This window comes from Panthera pardus, unplaced genomic scaffold (genome assembly GCF_024362965.1).
Source record: "Panthera pardus isolate Hobbes unplaced genomic scaffold, ASM2436296v1 HiC_scaffold_15, whole genome shotgun sequence".
Lineage (NCBI taxonomy): Eukaryota > Metazoa > Chordata > Mammalia > Carnivora > Felidae > Panthera > Panthera pardus.
The window spans coordinates 14,275,371-14,295,381 of record NW_026526710.1 but is presented as its reverse complement, the minus strand read 5'-3'; the positions used below and the strand labels follow the sequence as shown (position 1 = coordinate 14,295,381).

At 54.7% G+C, this 20,011-nt stretch overlaps 1 protein-coding gene across 2 annotated transcripts in view; it reads left to right on the top strand.

Moving 5' to 3' along the window:
* The window catches only part of BCR (BCR activator of RhoGEF and GTPase), a 127,620-nt gene extending 116,239 nt beyond the window's left edge, over positions 1–11,381 (top strand). For both annotated transcript variants that reach the window (XM_019467092.2, XM_053902145.1), the window contains 7 exons: positions 3,489–3,548; positions 4,237–4,346; positions 5,654–5,793; positions 6,647–6,781; positions 7,545–7,650; positions 8,140–8,302; positions 8,650–11,381. In XM_019467092.2, coding sequence (XP_019322637.2) covers positions 3,489–3,548; positions 4,237–4,346; positions 5,654–5,793; positions 6,647–6,781; positions 7,545–7,650; positions 8,140–8,302; positions 8,650–8,739 — 804 coding nt within the window. In that variant the 3' untranslated portion in view covers positions 8,740–11,381. The remainder of the gene's footprint in view (positions 1–3,488; positions 3,549–4,236; positions 4,347–5,653; positions 5,794–6,646; positions 6,782–7,544; positions 7,651–8,139; positions 8,303–8,649) is intronic.
* The last annotated feature ends 8,630 nt before the right edge of the window (positions 11,382–20,011 follow it).

Sequence of the window (20,011 nt, the reverse complement as noted above, 5' to 3'; positions counted from 1 at the left end):
GACATGGAGCTCAGTAAGGAGCTCTGGGGAAACCCTGCTGGACCATCCTGGGCAGTGACAGTGGGCACAGGGGGAACTACAGTCTACACGGAGGCTAATGAGGAGGGAATGGGCATTGCCTCCTGCGGACTGTTTAGTCCTGCCTCTCAGGCTCAGGGTAATAATGCCTGGTCCTCAGCAAAGCCACCTGGGCACAGGGGGGCAACCATCTACCAGCCCCACTTACCCACTGTTGTTCCTTCGAGGCCCCTGCCTCACCCAACCCCGAGGAGACAAGCAGGAAACCATCCCTTCCTTCTGAGAACACTGAGTGTGAGCAGACACCCCCCACCCACCCAGTCCCTGTCCAGTCCTCCAGCCCCCCTGCAGCAGGCACATTCCTCACTGAGACCTTGAGACCCCAAGGGGCGCCCACAGGCATCAGAAGCACCATTTCCTGGTTCTCTCCACTCTGTCATCTATTTTTCCAAATCCCAGTCCCCAGCTTGTTTACTTCTCTGGTCCTTTAAATAGCCACATGAGAGCGCGTGCCAGCCTTGAATTTCGTTTGGGACTGGACTGCACTGAGCCTTGGGCTTCATCATCGTGTTATTCTTCATGCTCCTTCCGCTCTTCTCGGCACAGTCTGTTCTTTGGAGCTGAGCCAGCATGGGGTCGGTCTTTCCCACTGGAGCTGCCGCGAGTCCTGGGGGCTGGGTGAGGAGCCGCCTGGCAGCGCCATGGCCCAGATCTGCACTCTGGAGGCCAGCTCGTGCCACAGCCTCTGGGGCCAGGTAGCAGTGGGGCTGGACATTGGTGCTGGTGGTGGATGATGGCACTGAACCCCCCCCCTCCACTGGGCTGGCCATGCTCTGGGAGGGGGGCCACAGGGTGTTCTCTGCTCGAGTCCAGTCGAGACTGTGCAAGCTGTTATTGGTGTCACTAGCTGGTGTGGTACTGGCTCTGGGGAGGGGGTCTCTAGAACATGTACAGCCATGAGACAGACTGGCCAGGCAGACGTGTGTTACTCAATGTCTCCAAATGCGCCCACAGGAAACCAGCCACTTGAGAAGGAAGTTTGGCTTTTCTGGGCTTTAAAGAAAACTGACACGCTGGAGTTCCCGTAACCAATAGGCTGTTGGTGGGGGGACGGGGGTTTATTTTCCAAACACACACAAAAAAGGAGAATCCAGGGGTGATCGGAAACTTTGACCTTGGTGAGCCAGGCTGCAGGGGTGGGGCTTCCCGAGAAGCGTGGTCAAAAGGCAGTAGAGGCCGGGAGTTTGTCACACTACTGTCCATCTGCGCTTCTGTCTGGACGTGCTCCTGTTAGCCACATCGGCCTCTCAGAACAGCAGGGCCAGGGATGCGAGAGACGCCATCTGCCCCCGCCGCCATGCAGGGCCTCCTACGGTACTTCCACCCTAGCCGGGCCAGCCGGAGCCGACTGGCCTCTGCCGAAAAGCATCTGTGTGCTCGGGGCACGGCCATGTGGACCCACATCCGAAACCTCATCTGCAAGGGCAAGGTGGGCAGATGGGGGTGCCATGGTCTCCTGGGTGGGCCGTGTAGGACCAGGGGTCCCTCTGCCTGTTGGCTACATTGAGGAAAGGGATCCAGTGATTACTGTTCCTGGGAGGGAAAGGGAAGGGGATTTCCTGCTGAAGCTGCTTCTGTGTCTCCTTTAAAGAAAACTCCTGGTGGCGGTGTTGAGCTCTCCCTTTCCTTAGGAGCCGGAGGTATGATGTCTATCCCCTTCCTTCCTGAGAAGCCAGGGCACAGGAGTTGAGTGTGATAGTCTGGCAGTATGCCCCCCCCTCCCTTGCCTTTTCCCACCATACCTTGTCTGGTTGAGAGTGAGTTAGGGCCCTAGCGTCATCCCCCTCCTGCCTCCCCCCGGAGGAGGCTGTTCCCTGAGCTGGATGCCTAGGATTCACTCTAGCGGGGGAACACTAGTTGGGAGGTTTCCTTTTCTGAGTGGTTTGTGACTGACTGGTCCCTGCTGACAGGCCTTGCCCCTCAGGGTGGGGTCCCCATGGCCCAACAGTATGCCCACCCCCAAGAACTTCCAGGGACAGATATGGAGCAAGAACCTGTAACCACACAGCCCCAGGAGGGAAACACTCTGCCACCCTTTGTTTTTCTTTGTCATTGTGTCTGTACATTTCAAATCTTTGGAGATGTTAACCGGTAGGATGGTGAAGGGGAGGTAAGGGGAGCCCACACCCCAGGAGTGCCTGTGACGAGCCTCCATGCCAAGCAGTGCAGGGATAGAGGCTCTCGTTGCACACAGCTGAGAGGTAGCAGCCACTGGACCTTGTTTTCTCACCTGCACAAGGTCCACGTGGCTGTCATCTCTTGGGTCCCTTGCAGTGGATAAACATGGGATGCCTGTCCTGAGCACCCCACTGGACCTGGCACTATGCTCAGTACCGTCGTGTGTGTGTGTACACACAAGTTTGTGTGTGCAGAAATCACGAGACATGGACCCTGCTCTCAAGTGGTTTGCCTAGTTTCAGCCATGCATCACAAGGCCCTGTATGAGGAATACCAGGTTACATGGTGTCAGACAGTGGCTCCTTAACTTGGCTTTATACCAGAATCACTTAGGGAGGTTTCTAGTTAAGTGAACCCCAGATCCCACCCTGAGCTGTGAGTGCAACTCTGTGAGTAGAACTCAGGGAGCTGTTTTTTCAAACAAGCTCTTCCCAGGTGCTCATTTGTCCAGCCCACTGGTGTGAATGTGTGCTCCCCAAAACAGGGAGGATGGAGACCTCATAGATGGGGAGAGCTTGGCCGAGCACAAAGTTGGGTATGTTACAGCAGCACAAGCTGTCAGGTGAGATGGGGCAGCATGGTCCCGTGGGCCGGCACTCAGACAGTACTCTGTGGGGTAGAAGTCAGAGGGCTGCAGAGGGCCTTCCTCCAGCCCTGTCACTAGCTGTGTGGTTTGGAGCTGGGCTCTGGATCCTTCTGGGCCTGACTCTGAGCCATAGGACTGGCCTGGACTGGAGACCCCCTCCTGCATGGGCTCCTACAATTAAACCACCAGGCACTCACAGGGAAAAAACAGTTTCAAACTCTTGGCTGGCACACCTTCTGAAAATTACTATTGAAACGGGGTTTCCCAAAATATTTAAGCTGACAGCTCGGCCTCCACTGAGCTGTGTGTAGCACCTGTGATGGCTGGTGAGGGGGAGCAGGACAGCTGCTGCCATGGACTTGAGCTCCCATCCAGAAGGCACGGAGGGAGGAGCAGGGTGCAGGGCCCAGAGCTGTCACCAACTCACACCAGGGGTGAGTCTGGGACACATGAAGCATAGGAGAGCTCTCAGTTTCCAGGGGTTTTCTAGCAGGTCCTCTTTCTGGACCCCTCTCAGGTGCCAGCAGAGGTCCGGCTCCAATTCTGACTTAAGTGTGGAGACATCACAGGCTTGGGCTGCTTGCTGCCTGGCAGGATCTCTGCACAGCCCCCAGGGCACCTAGTAATCATGACTGCTTGCTTTCAGCTGGACCCCCAGGCCCTGCAGGACAGAGACTGGCAGCGGACTGTCATCGCCATGAACGGGGTATGTTGGCACCTACTTTTCCCAGAAGATTAGGGTGGCCCCCATTCCTTCCAAAACAGTCCGAAGGAGGCTAAGCCTGAGCTAGTGTGTGAGGTGGGGCATGGCTGCAGGAGGCAGCGGTGCTGCAAAGCAGAGTCACTATGAACATTTGGTGGCTGGTGTCATAGTCACCAGCCAGGCACTGAGCCTCCCTCCCCAAACAGTGATCCAGTGGTACCACCAAGTTAGGCAGGGCCTCAACCCTGGGGTCTGCCTGTAGAAATGGAGATCCCTGATTAGTTTTCAGTGCCCCAGAAGGATTTAAATCTTTAAAAAAGAAAGAAAAAAGAAACAAAACAATTACCTACCAGGAGAGGTCTGGGCATATATAACAAAATATTACATTTGATAGATAATTCATGGCTTTTTGTTATGTTACTTTCTATGCTTTTCCTCTTGTTAACTATTAAGAAAGAAAGAGAAGCAGTGGGGATTAGGGTGGGGAGCAGTGTCCTGCAAGAGCCAATCTTTAAATCACCCTGACTGTTCCTGGCCCTTGCTGAGTTGGGCCAGGGGGCTGCCCTGTGCTGGGATCTTAGCCCGCTTACCTGGGGAGGGGGATGATTTGCCAAGCCCCCAGGGCCTCTGGGAACTCAGACTGTGAGTCTCAGAAGGGTTAGAGGGCTGTGCTCCCTGCCTCCCCCTGCAGATTGAAGTGAAACTCTCCATCAAGTTCACCAGCAGGGAGTTCAGCTTGAAGAGAATGCCTTCCCGAAAACAGACAGGTGTCTTCGGAGTCAAGATTGCCGTGGTCACCAAGTGAGTGGAGAGGGGTGAGGGCTCATGCATCTCTCATCCTCAGGCACAGAGGGCACCCCGTCCCACCCCCGCCGAGCAGGTGTTTCTGAAGGAAAGAGCAGGCAAGGGTCTCCACTCTCTGCGTGGTCCTCTGAGCACAGGATGCCTCTCAGGCCAATGGAGCACTCAGTGTGCTTAGCTGCCTCCTGTGTTTACCTAGAAACTTGTCCTCATCAGTTCAGGAATGTCCTCGCCCCCTCATGCAGGCCAGCGGGCTGGCTCCCACACTACCACTGGAGCAGCACAGAGTCAGGGTCTTCTTCCCTGGCTCTGAATTTGTCACAGTCAGGGTTCCTGTGGCAACCCCAGCCCCTGGGGCACAGGTCACTTGTGAGGAGAAGTTTGTATGCTGGTTTGAGAGCAGTTCTCAGGGACACAGGCCTCTTCCTCCCAGAATCCATTCACTTCCCCTGTTTGGAATCCAGCCGGGCCCCTGACCTCAAAGGCCAGAGCCTGCGTCACATGTCCCCCGGACACCTAATTGTATCCAAACACCACTCCCTGCCCCCAGCTGCACCCCAGCCTTCCCTACAGCTCTCTGGGTGGACCTGGGCTTGAGCAGAGAGGACTGTGTCAGCAGTTACCCCAAATAAGCACCGCTAATGGGGGTGGCTTGGGAAGGAACTTTGCTGAGCTCCCGAATCCAGTTGCTAAACTAGTCTAAAGCTGACCTTCCAAACAGCACATCTCCTATTTTTAGGGTACTCCTACTCTGGGAATTGGGTGTTGTTAAGATGTGAGCAAAAAGTGTTTAGAACCACAGGATTCTGAGTGCTGAGGTTAGGCAGCCCTGTGGGGTTGTTCATCCAGCAATCCAGCAGGTGTTGGAGTGCTGCTATGTACAGGGCTCACCTCTTGCTCAGGCCTGGAGGGGTCAGGGTTCACCTCTCACATAGCAGTCTTGGCAGAGCCAAGCCTGGGTCCAGGACTCCGCAGCCACCTATTAACCCGATGCCTGGAATGTTTTAACTGACTTCCTATGGCTGATAACACCTAGGAAAGCCTCCTGACCTTCCCTAAAGATCACATATAACTCACAGGTCATCTGACTACCTTAGAAAGACCCTAATAAGATCTAAACAATGGTAATCATGAACTCTGAGAGCAAAGGGAAGGCATGCAGCAGGAGGGTCTGTGTACGCCCACACCCGGGGGTCTTCATCACCCCCATCTCTAGGCATCCAGGTGTGCAGACAGTTGATGGGTCCAGCCCCGTGGCCTGAGCCAGGGGCTGCCAGGCACTGAAGGTGCTTCCCCTCACCCTGCAGGAGAGAGAGGTCCAAGGTGCCCTACATCGTGCGCCAGTGCGTGGAGGAGATCGAGCGGCGGGGCATGGAGGAAGTAGGCATCTACCGTGTGTCTGGAGTGGCCACAGACATCCAGGCGCTGAAGGCGGCCTTTGACGTCAGTGAGTGTCGGCCCCACGCGGTGCAGGATGGGGTGTGGTGTGGTGACCTTGCACCCTCCATGGTCAAGGCTCCTGCTGAGTATATTAGGCTCCGTACATTTTCTTCACTTCTTGTCTGATTTTTCCAGTGAAAAGAAGAGGGAGGGGTGAGAGGAGGTTCCGCAGAAGCCCGTTCTCCTGTCTGAGCCACATGTGCATGGCTCTCGTGGAGTTGGCCCAGGGGCTTATGTGGGGCCGCCCCACCTCCCACTGGGGCTTGGCCTGCTTCACAGGGTAGGAAAGAGGTGCTGACCAAAGCTTTGGAGTCAGTGTGGTCTGACTTCTAAGTTGGTGGAACTACCTCAATCCCCAGATGAGGCCACTGAGACCCCAGAGGCTCCTCAGAGTAGAAGGTGGCAGAGTCAGGACATCGTGCCTGGATACTCTTCCCTCCCTGGTTTGTGACACAGAGGGCCAGTGGCCACCTGAGGCCAGAGGGAAGGCACTGGTTTAAACTGTAGAGTGGCACAAATAATCCCGGTATCAGAAGATGCCTGCCGTCAGGTAGTTGCTGCAGAGCGTAGCCACCCAACTCCTGCCCGGGCACCGTGTCTATGATACCTCCACTGGCCTTGACAGCCTCTCGTGGTGGCTCTGCTGCCAGGCCTCCCCTTGCCCAGCAAGGGAGGGGTCGGGAGGATGCCTCCTCTGCCAGAACTGCTGGCATGCTTGGAAGAAGACACAACCTGCTCAAAGGAGGAACCCCAAAAACCATCTGCCTGCTATGGGCTGACTTGCCTGAGGCAAGGAGAGCAGAACCCTACTTGGTCTCCGTGAGTAGGTAGGTCGTGCTTCATCTCCACGCTCCTTCCAGATAACAAGGATGTGTCCGTGATGATGAGTGAGATGGACGTGAACGCCATTGCCGGAACGCTGAAGCTGTATTTCCGTGAGTTGCCGGAGCCCCTCTTCACCGACGAGTTCTACCCCAACTTCGCCGAAGGCATCGGTGAGCATGGGAGGTCTTCCCAGCCCCTCCTGTCCAGTGGTGCTCTGAGGTGGGAGAGATGTCAACAGCAAGGTGAGGGTGAGCTGCACCCCCTCCACCATGGTCCACCTTTGAGCCCAAACTTCACAGTGGCAGTGGACCAAGAACCTAGTTGGTCCTAGAAGGCCTTTGCCTATCCTCAAAGGGCCTCCTGCTGTCCCCATTCCTCCAAGGAGCCCAAAAGGGTGAAAGGGCTGGTACCACTGCGGCACACCGGAGTATGGGGTCCTGGAGGCTCCTTCCTCCTCACTGCAGTGCCCCTCTGCTCCTCTAACCCCAGCTCCTGGTCCCGTCACATAGGGCTTCAAGCCCAACCTGACCCTAGGTCCTCCTGGAGGGTGGTGTCCGAAGTGGGGGTGTGGGGGGACAAGGCAACTGCAGCTTCCACACCCAGCCTCCAGGGCCATTCATTCAGCAGAGGACCCCCAGGGTATGCAGGGTGATGAGGGAACTTCCAGGGCCTTGAAACCTTCCTGCCCTCACTCTTCATGCTTCAGTCCATGCTCAGCTCCTCATGCCTTGGGCTCTTCTGAGCAGAAGGTGGGAATGGCCAGGTCGGCTGGGAGGGCGGTGATGCCTGCCACCTCCTGGCACTGGATCCTCACTGGGGGCCAGTGCTATGTGGGCCAGGACAATGATGGGCCTGGACTGCCCTGAGAGCCCCAGGAGGGGCCTCCAACTTGGTCATGACCCTGAGAATAACACCCCTCCCAACCCCCTGCAGCTCTTTCAGACCCCGTTGCAAAGGAGAGCTGCATGCTTAATTTGCTGCTGTCGCTCCCAGAGGCCAACCTGCTGACCTTCCTCTTCCTTCTGGACCACCTGAAAAGGTAACCCCAGCTCTTCCTCAGGGGCCCCCAGGCAGCAAGGCACGTTCTCTTGTGGCCCACTGGCTCCTAGGCCCTAGTCACACTCCATGGCTCCTAGGGCCCTCTCCCCCCACCCCTGTCTGTGGTTACTCATCCGTTCTGGGTATTGCTCCACGGCCTTAAGGGAAGAGTGAAGCGCTTCAGCCATGGCCCGTGGTGTGCCTGGGCTTCCTCCCCGCTCCAGGTCATGGCCCACAGCTGGCCCAGCCACCTGCCAGCCCCAGGTGCTCTTTGTCCTAGGCCCCTCCAACCCAGAAGAACCGGGGTGCAGTCTGCTTCCAGCACATCCAGGGGTGGGGTGTCTGTGTTGTGGAGCCAACCCAAGGCAGAAAGGGGTGGCTCCCACTCTCACATTCCCTGAGCCACCCTCCAGAGTGGTCTGGCCCCTCCACCTCACCTCCATCCTGAAGGCCGTGTCTCAACAGCACCCTCTGCTTTGGCCCTCTGCAGGGTGGCAGAGAAGGAGACGGTGAACAAGATGTCCCTGCACAACCTTGCCACAGTCTTCGGCCCCACGCTGCTCCGGCCATCAGAGAAGGAGAGCAAGCTCCCTGCCAACCCCAGCCAGCCCATATCCATGACCGACAGCTGGTCCCTGGAAGTCATGTCCCAGGTATGAGCAGAAACAGGCTCCAGCTCATGCCGCCTGATCTCAGAGGTGGCTTCTGCCTGGCCCACCCAGGGTCCTATGGGTTATTCCCATCCAAGGTGTACAGGGGGAGGGGTCCAAGGTGCTGAGAGAGGCACTTGCCTGAGGCCGTGTGGCTGGGAGGGGAAGGGAGGACCCAGGCCACTGTCCTTCTTTCTGTTTCTTACTGGGGCTTCTCAAGGCCTGTCTGATATTTTCAGGGGCCTTCAGATCTCTTGGCGGGAGGGGCTTGTGTCGCCAGCACACTCTGCAGCTGTGAGCACCCCTCTGAGCCACTTTCCTCTTTCCTCCTCCCTGCTCTGCCCCGGCAGGTCCAGGTGCTGCTGTACTTCCTGCAGCTGGAGGCCATCCCTGCCCCAGACAGCAAGAGACAGAGCATCCTATTCTCCACTGAAGTCTAAAGGGTCAATTCCATCTCTGAGAGGCCAGCAGAACGACCTGGAAACCTCCTGGAAAAACGGGCTATCCACAGAGTGGGAACCGAATCTTCTTGAGGAGTAATTAGGCCACCCCGCCCCCAAGGGCTGGACTACCCTTGTCTAGGGACTGCCTAGAGACAACTACCCAAGGCAAAAGGCTAAGTGGCCTGGGCAGTTCTGGACCCCGCCCCCCGGCCCCTGGGCCTGTGAGCTTGCAAGGAGCCTCAGACTGTGGTTTTCCATGCTGCCACCAGAGGGTGCCCCAAGCCAGCATGCCTCAGCGCGCAGCAGGCCTGGCCGTGGGACCAGGTGAAGGGAGTGGTTTCTACGAACTTACCAGAGTTTAAGAGATTTCTACTGGAACGCTTGTCAAGATGCACCCTCTCCAGGGAGAAGGGAACGTGACCAGATTCCCTCACTATCGTGTCTTGAATAAACACCAATGCTGCTTCATACCGTGGGGGCCACAGCCCTGTCCCTGTGTGGGTGGGGGCTTTTCAGTTTCCCTGACTTAGAAATTTAACTCTGTTTGTGTAACAGAGTTTGAAAAGCTAAGTCAACACTGTGTAGCGTTTGACCCCTTTCGCCTCCTTCCTTCTCCTTCTTTCTAGAAGGAACTCTGTCCAGAAATGGGTCTTCCTATTCTGTCCTGTTGCGTTGTTTTTGCTGTTCATGTGCCCCTCAGAAGGCAGCTCCCCGTGGAGCCTTGTAACGCCTGTCTGTCTGTCCAGGACTGACACCAGGGGGAGGGAGGCCCAGGCTGCGCACTTTATGGCTTCTTCTCCAGGGATAGTGACCCTGTCCACTGCCTGTTGGGCACAAGCTCTCCTCTTTGGCTTAAAAAGGCCTCAGTCTTTCTGGCTTCCTCCAGCCTGTCGCCCCCTCTGCCCACACCCTCCCTCCCCCTGATCATCCCCCGACATCAGTCACTTCATTCTCTTGCTCTCTGCTGAACAAACTCAGTAAACTTTTGTAAAAGTTTCCTCTCGGCAGCAACAGCTTGCTGACAGCTCGTTTTAAACTTTGATCTGAATAGCCTTTTGATACTTGAATATTTTTAAGTTTTCTACATAGTTTCTAATTTTTTTCCTAACAGATTCAGATAACTAATACGATATTAGAATGTACTCCATGGACAATTCGTGTCCCAGCGGCATTTTGTCTTCCTCTACACGCCAACTCTGTTTTTGTCAGGGGCCGGTTCTGAAGTCTCCTGAGCGTCAGGAATGTGGGGGGAGGGGGTGGTTAGGAGCAGGGGGCTGTTCCACTGGCCAGGCTCAGGGTGGGGCGCTCCTGTCCTGGAGCAGGTAGAAGGACAGGGACTGGCAGCTACCTCCCCTCCCTGCTCTCCAGATACCGGTACAGAAGCCAGGACATTCCTGGTAACCCTCCTGACCATCCAGCTTGTAGAAAAGAGAACGAGGGAGGCCGCTAAGTCTTTTGAAGAAATAGATCTATAAACAATTGCATCCTTTTTTTTTTTTTTTTTTTTTTTTTTTTTTTTTTAAGAGAGGGGTTAGGGCAAGGAGAAAAACCTTGAGAAGCCAAGTTTCCATGCTGGTCTTGCAAGAAAAGAGAATGTAGTGAACCAGAGGAGGAAAGCAATAGTGTGACTCAGGAAAAGGTGTTTGCTTGTCACATGATTACACCAGTAACGGTGGCAATGTCCCATGATCCCTCCCATGTCCTGGGTGGCAGGGGTGGGGGTGGGAGGGCTCGCCTGACACGTCAATAGGCAGCTCTTGCCCAAACTCGCAGCACATGGGGGGACATGTGCTCTCCAGCCTCCCCTCTGCTTGTGGACCTGCTGAAGCAGGGTGGGGGTGGGGAAGGGCAGCAGAAAACAAAGTCCCTTAAAGGTTTTATGTCCACATACCATATTTATTTCTTTGTACTTTTTCCTTGCGAGGAGAGCAGACCCACCATTTTAAAGGAGTGTGGCTCTCCTGGGGGTAGAGGCAGGGAGCAGGGTCCTCTGCCCTCTGCACATTTCTGGACTCACTGGGTTTCTTAGGCCTCCAGCTCTGGGCCGCCTCTGGCCTGGCTTCCCAGCCCCATCCATCTTAGCATCCCTCCAGCCCTGCAAGGGGAACACACTCTGCTTAGAAAAGCTACACCCAGCACTCGTTTCTGTTCCCCTGGTGTCATGATTTGCATCTGTCGCATTGAAACTGGAAAGCAATATATCAGTGTCTGTGCCAATTTTCGTTCCCTCCCCCTACCTCCTCCCCCTTCTTACTTTTTATTTATATAGAATGTGTGCTGTTTGATGACAGAATGACCACTCTTCCTTGTATAGCTCTAAAAGCGCTCCTTCGCCGGGTCACAGTGGCAGTGGTCACTGGCCGCCTCTGTCGCCCTGTCTCACACACGGGCCTGGGGGTTGGTAAAGCGAGCATAGGGCAAATAGAGTGCTAAAGCCCAGAGATGACCTTCCACGAGGCATGGCTGCTGGACTCTGCAGCAGACGAGAAGCCTGGAGCAGGGAGCTTGATCTGGCCCCCGAATCTGGAGCAGGGAGCTTGGCTGTCTCTGCAGCTGCATTTCTGCTTTGGGCCCAGCCATCCCTATACCACCGTGGGGGAAGGGACTGCTGACACTTTCATTAAAGTTACCTGAGACTACTTGTGTCAGTGGTGATTGCTCCATTCAGAAGGAAAAAAACACGATCGGAACCTCTGGGAGGGTCCCCGAGCTGCTGGGTGGGAGCTGGGGGTGGGCAGCAGAGCTGGAAGCAGCAGCAGGCGATGTAGAGGGCCCGGGTGCCCCGGAGGCCACCTAGGAGGGCAGCGCACACCACAGTGAAGAAGCCAGGCCCAGTGGTGTCTACGTACCACAGGCGGGCACCGCAGGCAGTGTTGGGACGTGAAGCAGCAGAGCAGGAGCTTGGAGCCCTCTGGTTTAGGGCGGTGGGGGTACCAGCCATGCCAAGCCCAGAGGCAGGGAGGACTCCAGCCCCCACAGCCTGGCCCTGCACCGGTTCCTTGGTCTCTGTGGTTTCCGCTGACACCAAGGTTTGGTGGTCCTGCCATGTCTGGCCTTCCTGCTGCCTGCAGGCATGGGTCTCTCTGAGCTGCCACCAGCCTTGCCCTCAGGAAAAGTCTGTCCAGTTTACAGGGAAGTTGTGCCCAGGGCGGAGACCGGTGTAGGACTTGGGGGAAGCTGGGTCACACTCATTTGCCACCCCCCTGCGTCTCACCCCGAGACCCTCCTAAGGGTAAGGCTCACCTCGGAGACTGCAAGTGACCAGTGAAGGCCTTCCTCAGACCCCCAGGGAGGAAGGTCTCCTCGTCGGCTGCCTGGTCTGCTCCCGAGGGTGGGGGCAGTGTGGTGTGTGGTCCTCTGCCTGCCCTGTGATTCTCCCTCTGGCTGGCCTCCCAACACTGCTGCCTATGGGGCATCACTGCGGCCGTTTCACTGGCCTGTGGTGACCCGGAGGAGGTCACACCGAGAGTGCAACAGGATGCCCTGGGATGAGCCTCCCCCCTCAGAATCTCCAAAGGCATCAGAGCCCCCTCCCACAGCACCCCTCCAGCATCCCCTCCCACAATATCCCCCCACAAGTCCTCCTCCCACAGTGTGCCCTCCTCTCGCAAGTATAAGAGTTGACATTGGGTTTTGCCTGCATTGGAAAAGCTTCACCTACACCATGCCATCTGTCTACTCTGACATCTACCGATGAAGAACAGGCTCCCACTGGCCCTTGTCCGAGTATTCGACCCCTAAAAGGCTACAGTTAGTTTTCTCTGTCCCTACAGTCATGGTCCTGTTTGAAAACCAATAACAATAACAAAATGTTTTATTTTTTTAAGTTTATTTTTGAGACAGAGAGCATATGCACAAGTAGGGGAGGGACAGAGAGGGAAGAGAGAGAATCTCAAGTAGGCCCCACACTGTCAGTGCAGAGCCTGACATGGGGCTTGAACCCACAAACTGTGAGACCATGACCTGAGCCGAAACCAGGAGTCAGATGCTTACCTGACTGAGCCACCCAGGCGCCTTGCAATGTTTTAAAGCCCTACCAGGGGCGCCTGGGTGGCGCAGTCGGTTGAGCGTCCGACTTCAGCTCAGGTCACGATCTCGCGGTCCGTGAGTTCGAGCCCCACGTTGGGCTCTGGGCTGATGGCTCAGAGCCTGGAGCCTGCTTCCAATTCTGTGTCTCCCTCTCTCTCTGCCCCTCCCCCGTTCATGCTCTCTGTCTCAAAAATAAGTAAACGTTCAAAAAATAAATAAATAAAATAAAGCCCTACCATATCACTCCTACTAGGAGTTGATTTTTCGGGCAAGAGCTGACTACCCAAGTTCCTAAGAGCAGGCTCCATGTCCAGCCAAGTCCAAGCCAGTGGTCCCAAATCTGAGATCTTCCACCTCAAAGGGCCCTCAGAGGCCTCTTAGTCCAATCCCTTTGCTTGATAGATGGGGACACTGAGGCACGCAAGGCCGGGGGTGGGGTGGGCACCAAGTCCTCCCCACCCAGGGTCCCAGAGCCAGTAGATGAGCAGAGGCTAGGATCTCTGCGTTCTGCTGGCTCCCCAAGCTAGCTCCCTTTCTGCAGGAAAGGGCAGAGCCAGGCCTTGACCACCAGCCTTTGCCTAGATGTGGCAAGGCTCGTGAGGGCACACAGGCTGAGGCCTCCAGGTAGCCCACATGTACACACCCTGGGCAAATAAAAGGAGACAAAGTTTTGTGTAGAAATCTCAGCAAAACTTCTATACTTGCCCCTCAAAAAAATGCATCAATTGCATTAAAAGGAAACATTTCCACGAACTAACGATGGACTATCACAAATAGCTCTGGAAAGATAAACAGAAAAAGTGAGGGGGTGACAGACCCAGCTCTTGAAGAGGCCCAAATGGCCTCCTGGAGAAGCTGCCATGGGTCAGCAAGCAGCAGCAGGCTGAGGGGCACGCCAGGATGAGGAGGGACTGTCAGGCCTGAGGGAAGGGGTGTTGGAACTCAATGTAACTGGAGTGGAGGAGAGCAATGGGTCAGCTGCCAGGCGTAGCCCTGTGTCTCTGTCACCCCAATACTTGTAGCCCAGAAAGGCCAACCAGGGCCGTGACAAAGAGGCACCCACGTAAACGGTTTCTGGGAAGACAGGGCCCCGTTGCACCTCTCAGATGTGTTGAGATCAGAAAGGAAACCAGCTGCTTTGGGGGACCTAAGCTGCTCATCTGTGCACTCCCAAACAAGATGCATTGAGCACCCTGGGTCAGGCAGCTGACCGGACATCACGTGGCCATGTGTCCAGAGAAGGGCCTTCTAGGCGCCTCTCCGGCCAGTTCAGCTAGAACACTGAGGGCAGTCCACACACCAACTACTTTTCCATTCTCCTGTGGGTGGAATTAGGCAGGGCCCAACCAGAAACTCTTCCATACGTTTTTCAGTCACTCTGTTGCAACCTGAGCCTGGCAGCCAAGGGTGTGTAAGTTCAAATGGGATGCTGGACAAAGAAGGGGCCTTAGGAATGGGGCCTAAACAAGTCTGGGTACCTAAGCAAGTTCAGGTCCCAAAGTAGCTGCAGGCTGAGTAGCCACAGAAGCAGAGATGCCAGGATGGTGGCCACCCCGGCCCCAGGAACTCCCCAGGGGTGAAGAGCTTGAGTGACCAGGACAGATGGACCTCCCAAACCCGTGGCATGGCCCCCAACAGCCAGCAGGGAAACTCCAGCCCCATCCCACTGGGAAGCAGATTCTGCAGATGCTCATTTAAATACAGCTATCATTTAAATTACATGAAGGAGTGGTGTTGACGGACCCCCCTCAGGATTTGCTGTCTCAACTCTGGGAGGTGAGCCCCACCTCCCAGCTGCAGGGGAAAATGGGCCAGAAGGAGAGAAAAACAATGGACAGAGGGGAATAGCTGCTGTCTTTTCTATTTTTTGGAGACAGTATTTACAATGTTGGGGAGTGGCGAGCAGTTGTTTGGAACAAGCTAAGGCATCTATGACCTTGTTTGTGTGCTCCATTAGGTAAACACTTCTGGGCTGCACTTCCCAACTGGGGCCCTTTCACCTGGTGATCACCAAGAAACAACTCTCGGGGCGCCTGGACAATGAGCAGTGACTGCAGGAGCCCTAACCACCCCTGCAGACCGGTCTCCAGCCTCTGAGTTTCGGCCCACCCAGGCCACCTCCTGCCAGACCTGCCTCCTACTGATGCCATGCTGGGGTGCTGGAGTGCAGCAAAAATCCCTCTTCTGCCTGGTTGGCATTACCTACCCCCTTCCCACACTCTTCATGGCTGACCTAGAGTTTTCCAGACTCCACTATGCCATGGCTGTTATGAACTGAACTGTGTTCCCCGGAAATTCATATGTTAAAGTCCTAACCCCCAATGTGACTATATTCAGAAGCCCTTAGAGAGGTAACTAAGGTTAATACAATGACCTTTGTTTGTATTTGTTTGTAGCTCCTGGAAGTGGAACCAAGCTGGGAACCTAAGTTCTCCCTATACTCCTCCGTGGGGGGCCAGGATGACCACACAGAGGGAAGGGGGTGTCACTCACCTGCCCTGTCTAGGCTACATCAGTGAACCTCACAGACAAACATATTTTGTGGCCTCCTCTTCTGCTTATAGTCAATGCAAATCTTTTTTAATTCACAGTCACCCTGTGGCTCCTATGAGTGACCTAACCATAGCCACCACCCAGGCATGGCATATACAGGGTCATCCCAAGCTGAGGCCCACATGCTTGCTTGTTTCACTGTGAGGGTCCCCAGACAATGGTGATCCTTAGGGGCCCAAAACCCCTATGCAGCTCCCCCCATCCCCTCAGCTACTCAGCCTCGAGACCCCTCCCCTAGAGTTCTGAGGTCCCAACTCAGGGTCAAGGCCTGTGCTTCCTACTTCCCGGGCCAAGTGGATGGGTGAGAAATTGTAGCACCTGACAGGCAGGTCAAGGCTGAACCCCAAATGTGGTAGGGGAGGGGAGGCCTCAGGGTACTGAGGATTTCCTAAGCCCCAGTGGAGTAAAAGCTAACTGGGAAACAAGGCTGGGATACTGGACAGACTGGCATGCACTGCCAGGAGGTACGCACTGTGGCCTTTTGCCTTGGTAATGTATGACTGCTGCTCTCAAGGTCCTTAGAACTTAAGCCACATGCCTGTCCTGGCTGGACCATGTGGTCCCTAAAGCCAGCTCATGGCCATCATTGTCTCTGATTCTCCTTATGAGAGTATTCCCACGTTCAGACAATACCTCTGAAAGAGGAAGTGGCTCTTCCATCATCCCTGTAATGGGTGAATTGTGCTCCCCCCCTCAAGATAGGTCCAACTGGAAACTTGTAATGTGATATTATTTGGTATAAGGGTCATTTCAGATATCATTGAGGTAAGGATCTCTAGATGAGATCCTCGCAGATTAGGGTGTGCTCTAAAGCCAATGACAATCATCCTTACACGAGACAGAAAAAGAGAAGATAGACACGCAGGGAGAACACCACATGGATTGAAGGCCAAGATTCGCTAGATACATCTATAAGCTGACGGTTGTTGGCAGCCACCAGAAGCCAGGAGAGAGGCATGGACAGGGATTCTCCCTCCAAAAATCCAGAAAGAAACATCCCCTGTTCCCACCTGCATTTGGGACTTCAGCTTCCAGAACTGGGAAAGAACCCACTGCGGTTGTGTTAAGCCCCCTTGTGTAATGCCATCTCCAGAAACTAATACTGTCATCCTGCTAGTAAATCCAACACTGTGGCCAGACCCTGGCTTTCCAGCTTCCTCGCCTGTTCTCCCACCTCCAAATGCGCTCCTGCTCAGAACAGAAATGGATTGTCCCTCCTTTGTCCTAGGGCCAGAGACTGAAAGGCTGGGGTGGGGTCCCTGGAGACAGACACGGGGATCATCACACACAACCCAGCCTGAGAGCTTTGGCTACTGTCCTCGGGTCCCTCTTCCACCACAGCCCTGCCTACAAAAGACCCTGAGAGGGGCGCCTGGGTGGCTCAGTCAGTTAAGTATCAGACTCGTGATTTCAGCTCAGGTCATGATGTCACAGTCTGTGAGTTCGATCCCTGTGTCAGGCTCTGTGATGGCAGTGCAGAGCCTGCTTGGGATTCTCTCTCTCTGCCTCTCCCCCTCTCATGCTCTCTTTCTCTTTCTCTCTCTCTCTCTCTCGCTCGCTCTCAAAATAAATAAATAAATAAACTTAAAAGAGAGAGAGAAAGAGAAACCCTGAGAAAGTAGACAGCTCTTTCCTGGCCTGTCTCCTCAGGCAGCTCAACCTATAGACCCCCTGTGCCCCACCTCTGCAGAGAATCCTGTAGAGGCCACTTTTAGGCAACAGGCTTGAGCAATGGAAACTTAAGCAAGGCAAAAGGGCCCACAGTGACCACTGGGCTGAATGCAAACAGGCTCATTAAGCCGCCTGCCTCAAAATGGCCATAAGCCCTCACTGACCAATGGGCTACTTACAACCAGTCACAGTTACCAAAAAAGGGGAAATTCCATCTGTTCCCATGCCTCCTCACTCCACCCTGTAACTATAGTCTCCCCCACCACCACCCTGTGGCAGACAGTCTCTCCTTTGCTGTCCTGCCCACTGCTCCCTAGTCCTTCTATCTCCTGTGTTCTGCCTTGGGTGAATTCTTTTTCCACCCGCTACTGAACTCTGCAATCAGGATGCCCCACATATCTCAACACTGCTGCCCATAAACACACTCAGTTCACTTCTAGCTCGCAGAAAGCAGGAGGGAAAGAAGAAACAGCCCTTTCTTGACACTCCCCCCGCCCAGGTACAACCACACCCTCCTTCTCCTTCCCCATCGAGCTCCCAGGAAGGGCTGCCTGCCCTTGCAGTCTCGCCCCTCAGTGCCCACTTCCTTTGTGTCCGGGTCAGTCTGGCTCTGCCTGGAAGCCAAAGGCCGTTCCCGCCCTGACAGCCTCTGACATGGCTACCTGTCCCTCCTGCTGATCCCCTCCTCCCCTGGCTTCTGTGACAGGTGTGTCCTGCTAACCAGTTTGAAATTAATTCCCCAGGGCAGTTTCATGTTTTCTCAGCAGGCGTGTCTTTCCTCCAGATATTTCTAGAGCTTCTCTGAATTGCCTTCAGGTTTTCCTGCGAAAACAGTGCTTTGGGTTCCAAACAGGATAATGATACACTGTTATGTCCCTCTCTTTTTACCCATTTTCTTAAAATTTCCCCAGAGTGAAATTTACCCTCAAAGGGTGAATTTTTCCAAAAATCCTGAACATGGTTCTCAGCGATGTGGGCGTGTTGGGAGGTTCGGGTTGTGTGCAAAATTCCCAGGAGGCTCCTTTGCAAGGTGTGGGGCAACACCAGCTGGGGGTGCAGCCCCAGGATTTAGAAGCCAAGACTTGTGGCACCTCTTGGATGATTAATTTATCTTACTGAAGCTCACTTTCCTCACCTGGAAAATAAGGATAAATAAGGATTCAGTTAGACACTGACACTAGGAAGACCGATGACCATTACTTAAACCTCAGGCACTTTAGGGGCGCCTGGGTGGCTCAGTCGATTGAGAGTCCAACTTCAGCTCAGGTCATGATCTCATGGTTCTTGAGTTCCAGCCCCGCATCGGCCTCTCTGCTGACAGCTCTGAGCCTGGAGCCTGCTTCGGATTCTGTGTCTCCCTCTCTCTCTGCCCCTCCCTCCCTCACGCTCTATCTCTCTTTCTCTCAAAAACTAAATATTTAAAATGTTTTTCTTTAATTAAAAAAATAAACCCTGGACATTTTACATTAGAGTCCCTTTCTCCAGCTCATCACTGCTGTCCCCATATTCCCATCAAGATGTGCATTTGTTTCCCAGAGGTCCCCAGTGCTGGGTAGTTGAATCAGGAAGCTGGACAAGGGTTATTGCTTTCTGTGGATGGGAACTTGGACACTGAGAGACAAGAGGAACCATGTCATGAGCCCTTACCACATGCCAAGCCCTGTCCTTGGGATGTTTACAGTCTCCATGTCAGCAGACACTAAATGCATCATTGCCGTTTATTAGCCATGTGATTTCCATGTGCCAAAGACTTCGAAGAGAAGTGTGGTGTGCAGGGGGCATGAAATAGTGTGGGGTCCTGTTATTTAGTCCCCCCAGGACCCCAACTGGCAGGGGAGTATTGCCATTGTTCACAGAAGAACTGGAGGCATAGAGAGGTTGAGGAATATGCTTGAGGTCACATAGCCAGTGGCTGTCTGAGCCAGGGTTTGAGCTCAAGTCTGGGACCCCCAGAAATGCTCACAGGCCTCAGTTTCCCTGACTGTGTCATAAGAGGGCCTGATTATGTCTGATCTCTGTAGGCCATAAGGTGGCCACAAGGTGGATGCCTTGTATCCTTCTGGGTCACCTGCAGGCCAGCTGGGCATTGCAAGGAGGTTTTGGGGTTTCAGGCTGTGGTCGCCAGTACATGGGTCCCTCCTGGAGCGAGCAGCATAGATGTGGAAGGCCAACAGCCCATCTCTGCTTGCAGACACATCATTGCTCAGCTGACAGTTGCATATTTCCTGGGACCCAGAGCTTCCCTGGCTCTGAGGGATGCATGTCAAGAATCTCAAACTCCACGTCCTGGCACTCAAAGCTGATGGCTTGCTAACTGTTGGGAACAGTTGTTTTCCGATTACAACTTGGCCTACTGCCGATGCTGTTTGATTTCTCCAGCTGTGGTGCGGATGAAGCAGCTGGGCCTGAGTGGGGCAGTCAGTGATTGCGGTGGGCATCCGGGTGAGCTGAGTGGGTCAGTGGGAAAACAGCAGCACTGAGCTCAAAGGGGTTCCAGGCTGCAGGGCTCAGCACACCTTAGTGGTGTTGAGACCCTAGCATGGTAGGGCCAGCAGGGTCTGACCCGAGGGGCGCTCTCAGCTCACGAATGAATCATCACAGTGTCCCAAACCCTGCCACTCGGTGGCCATAGCCAGATGGAGGTTGGGACCTGGGAGGGGCTCACACACTGATAGATGACCTCCTGCACAGGCAGTGAGCCACATGCTTCCCCAGGTTCTCTCTTGCTCCAGGCCAGCAGCTGCAACAAATGCCTGTTCTTTCCTCCCCTTTGGTTCTGGGGAGCCAAGGAGGATGAGCAAGGACAAAGGATGGAGTATGGATGAGGTTGATGGGACCACACAGATGCCAGCACTGAGGTCCAGCCACAGACTGAAGTCCAGATGGTTCTGTGTGCCCCACCCTCAGATTTGTCTCCTTCTCTCCCACCCTGTCACTAGCCCAGACCTCCCAGACTCCCCAACCCCCAGAACCATGAGCAGGCCCCCGACTGTGAGGGTTGCCTCCCAATCCTGTG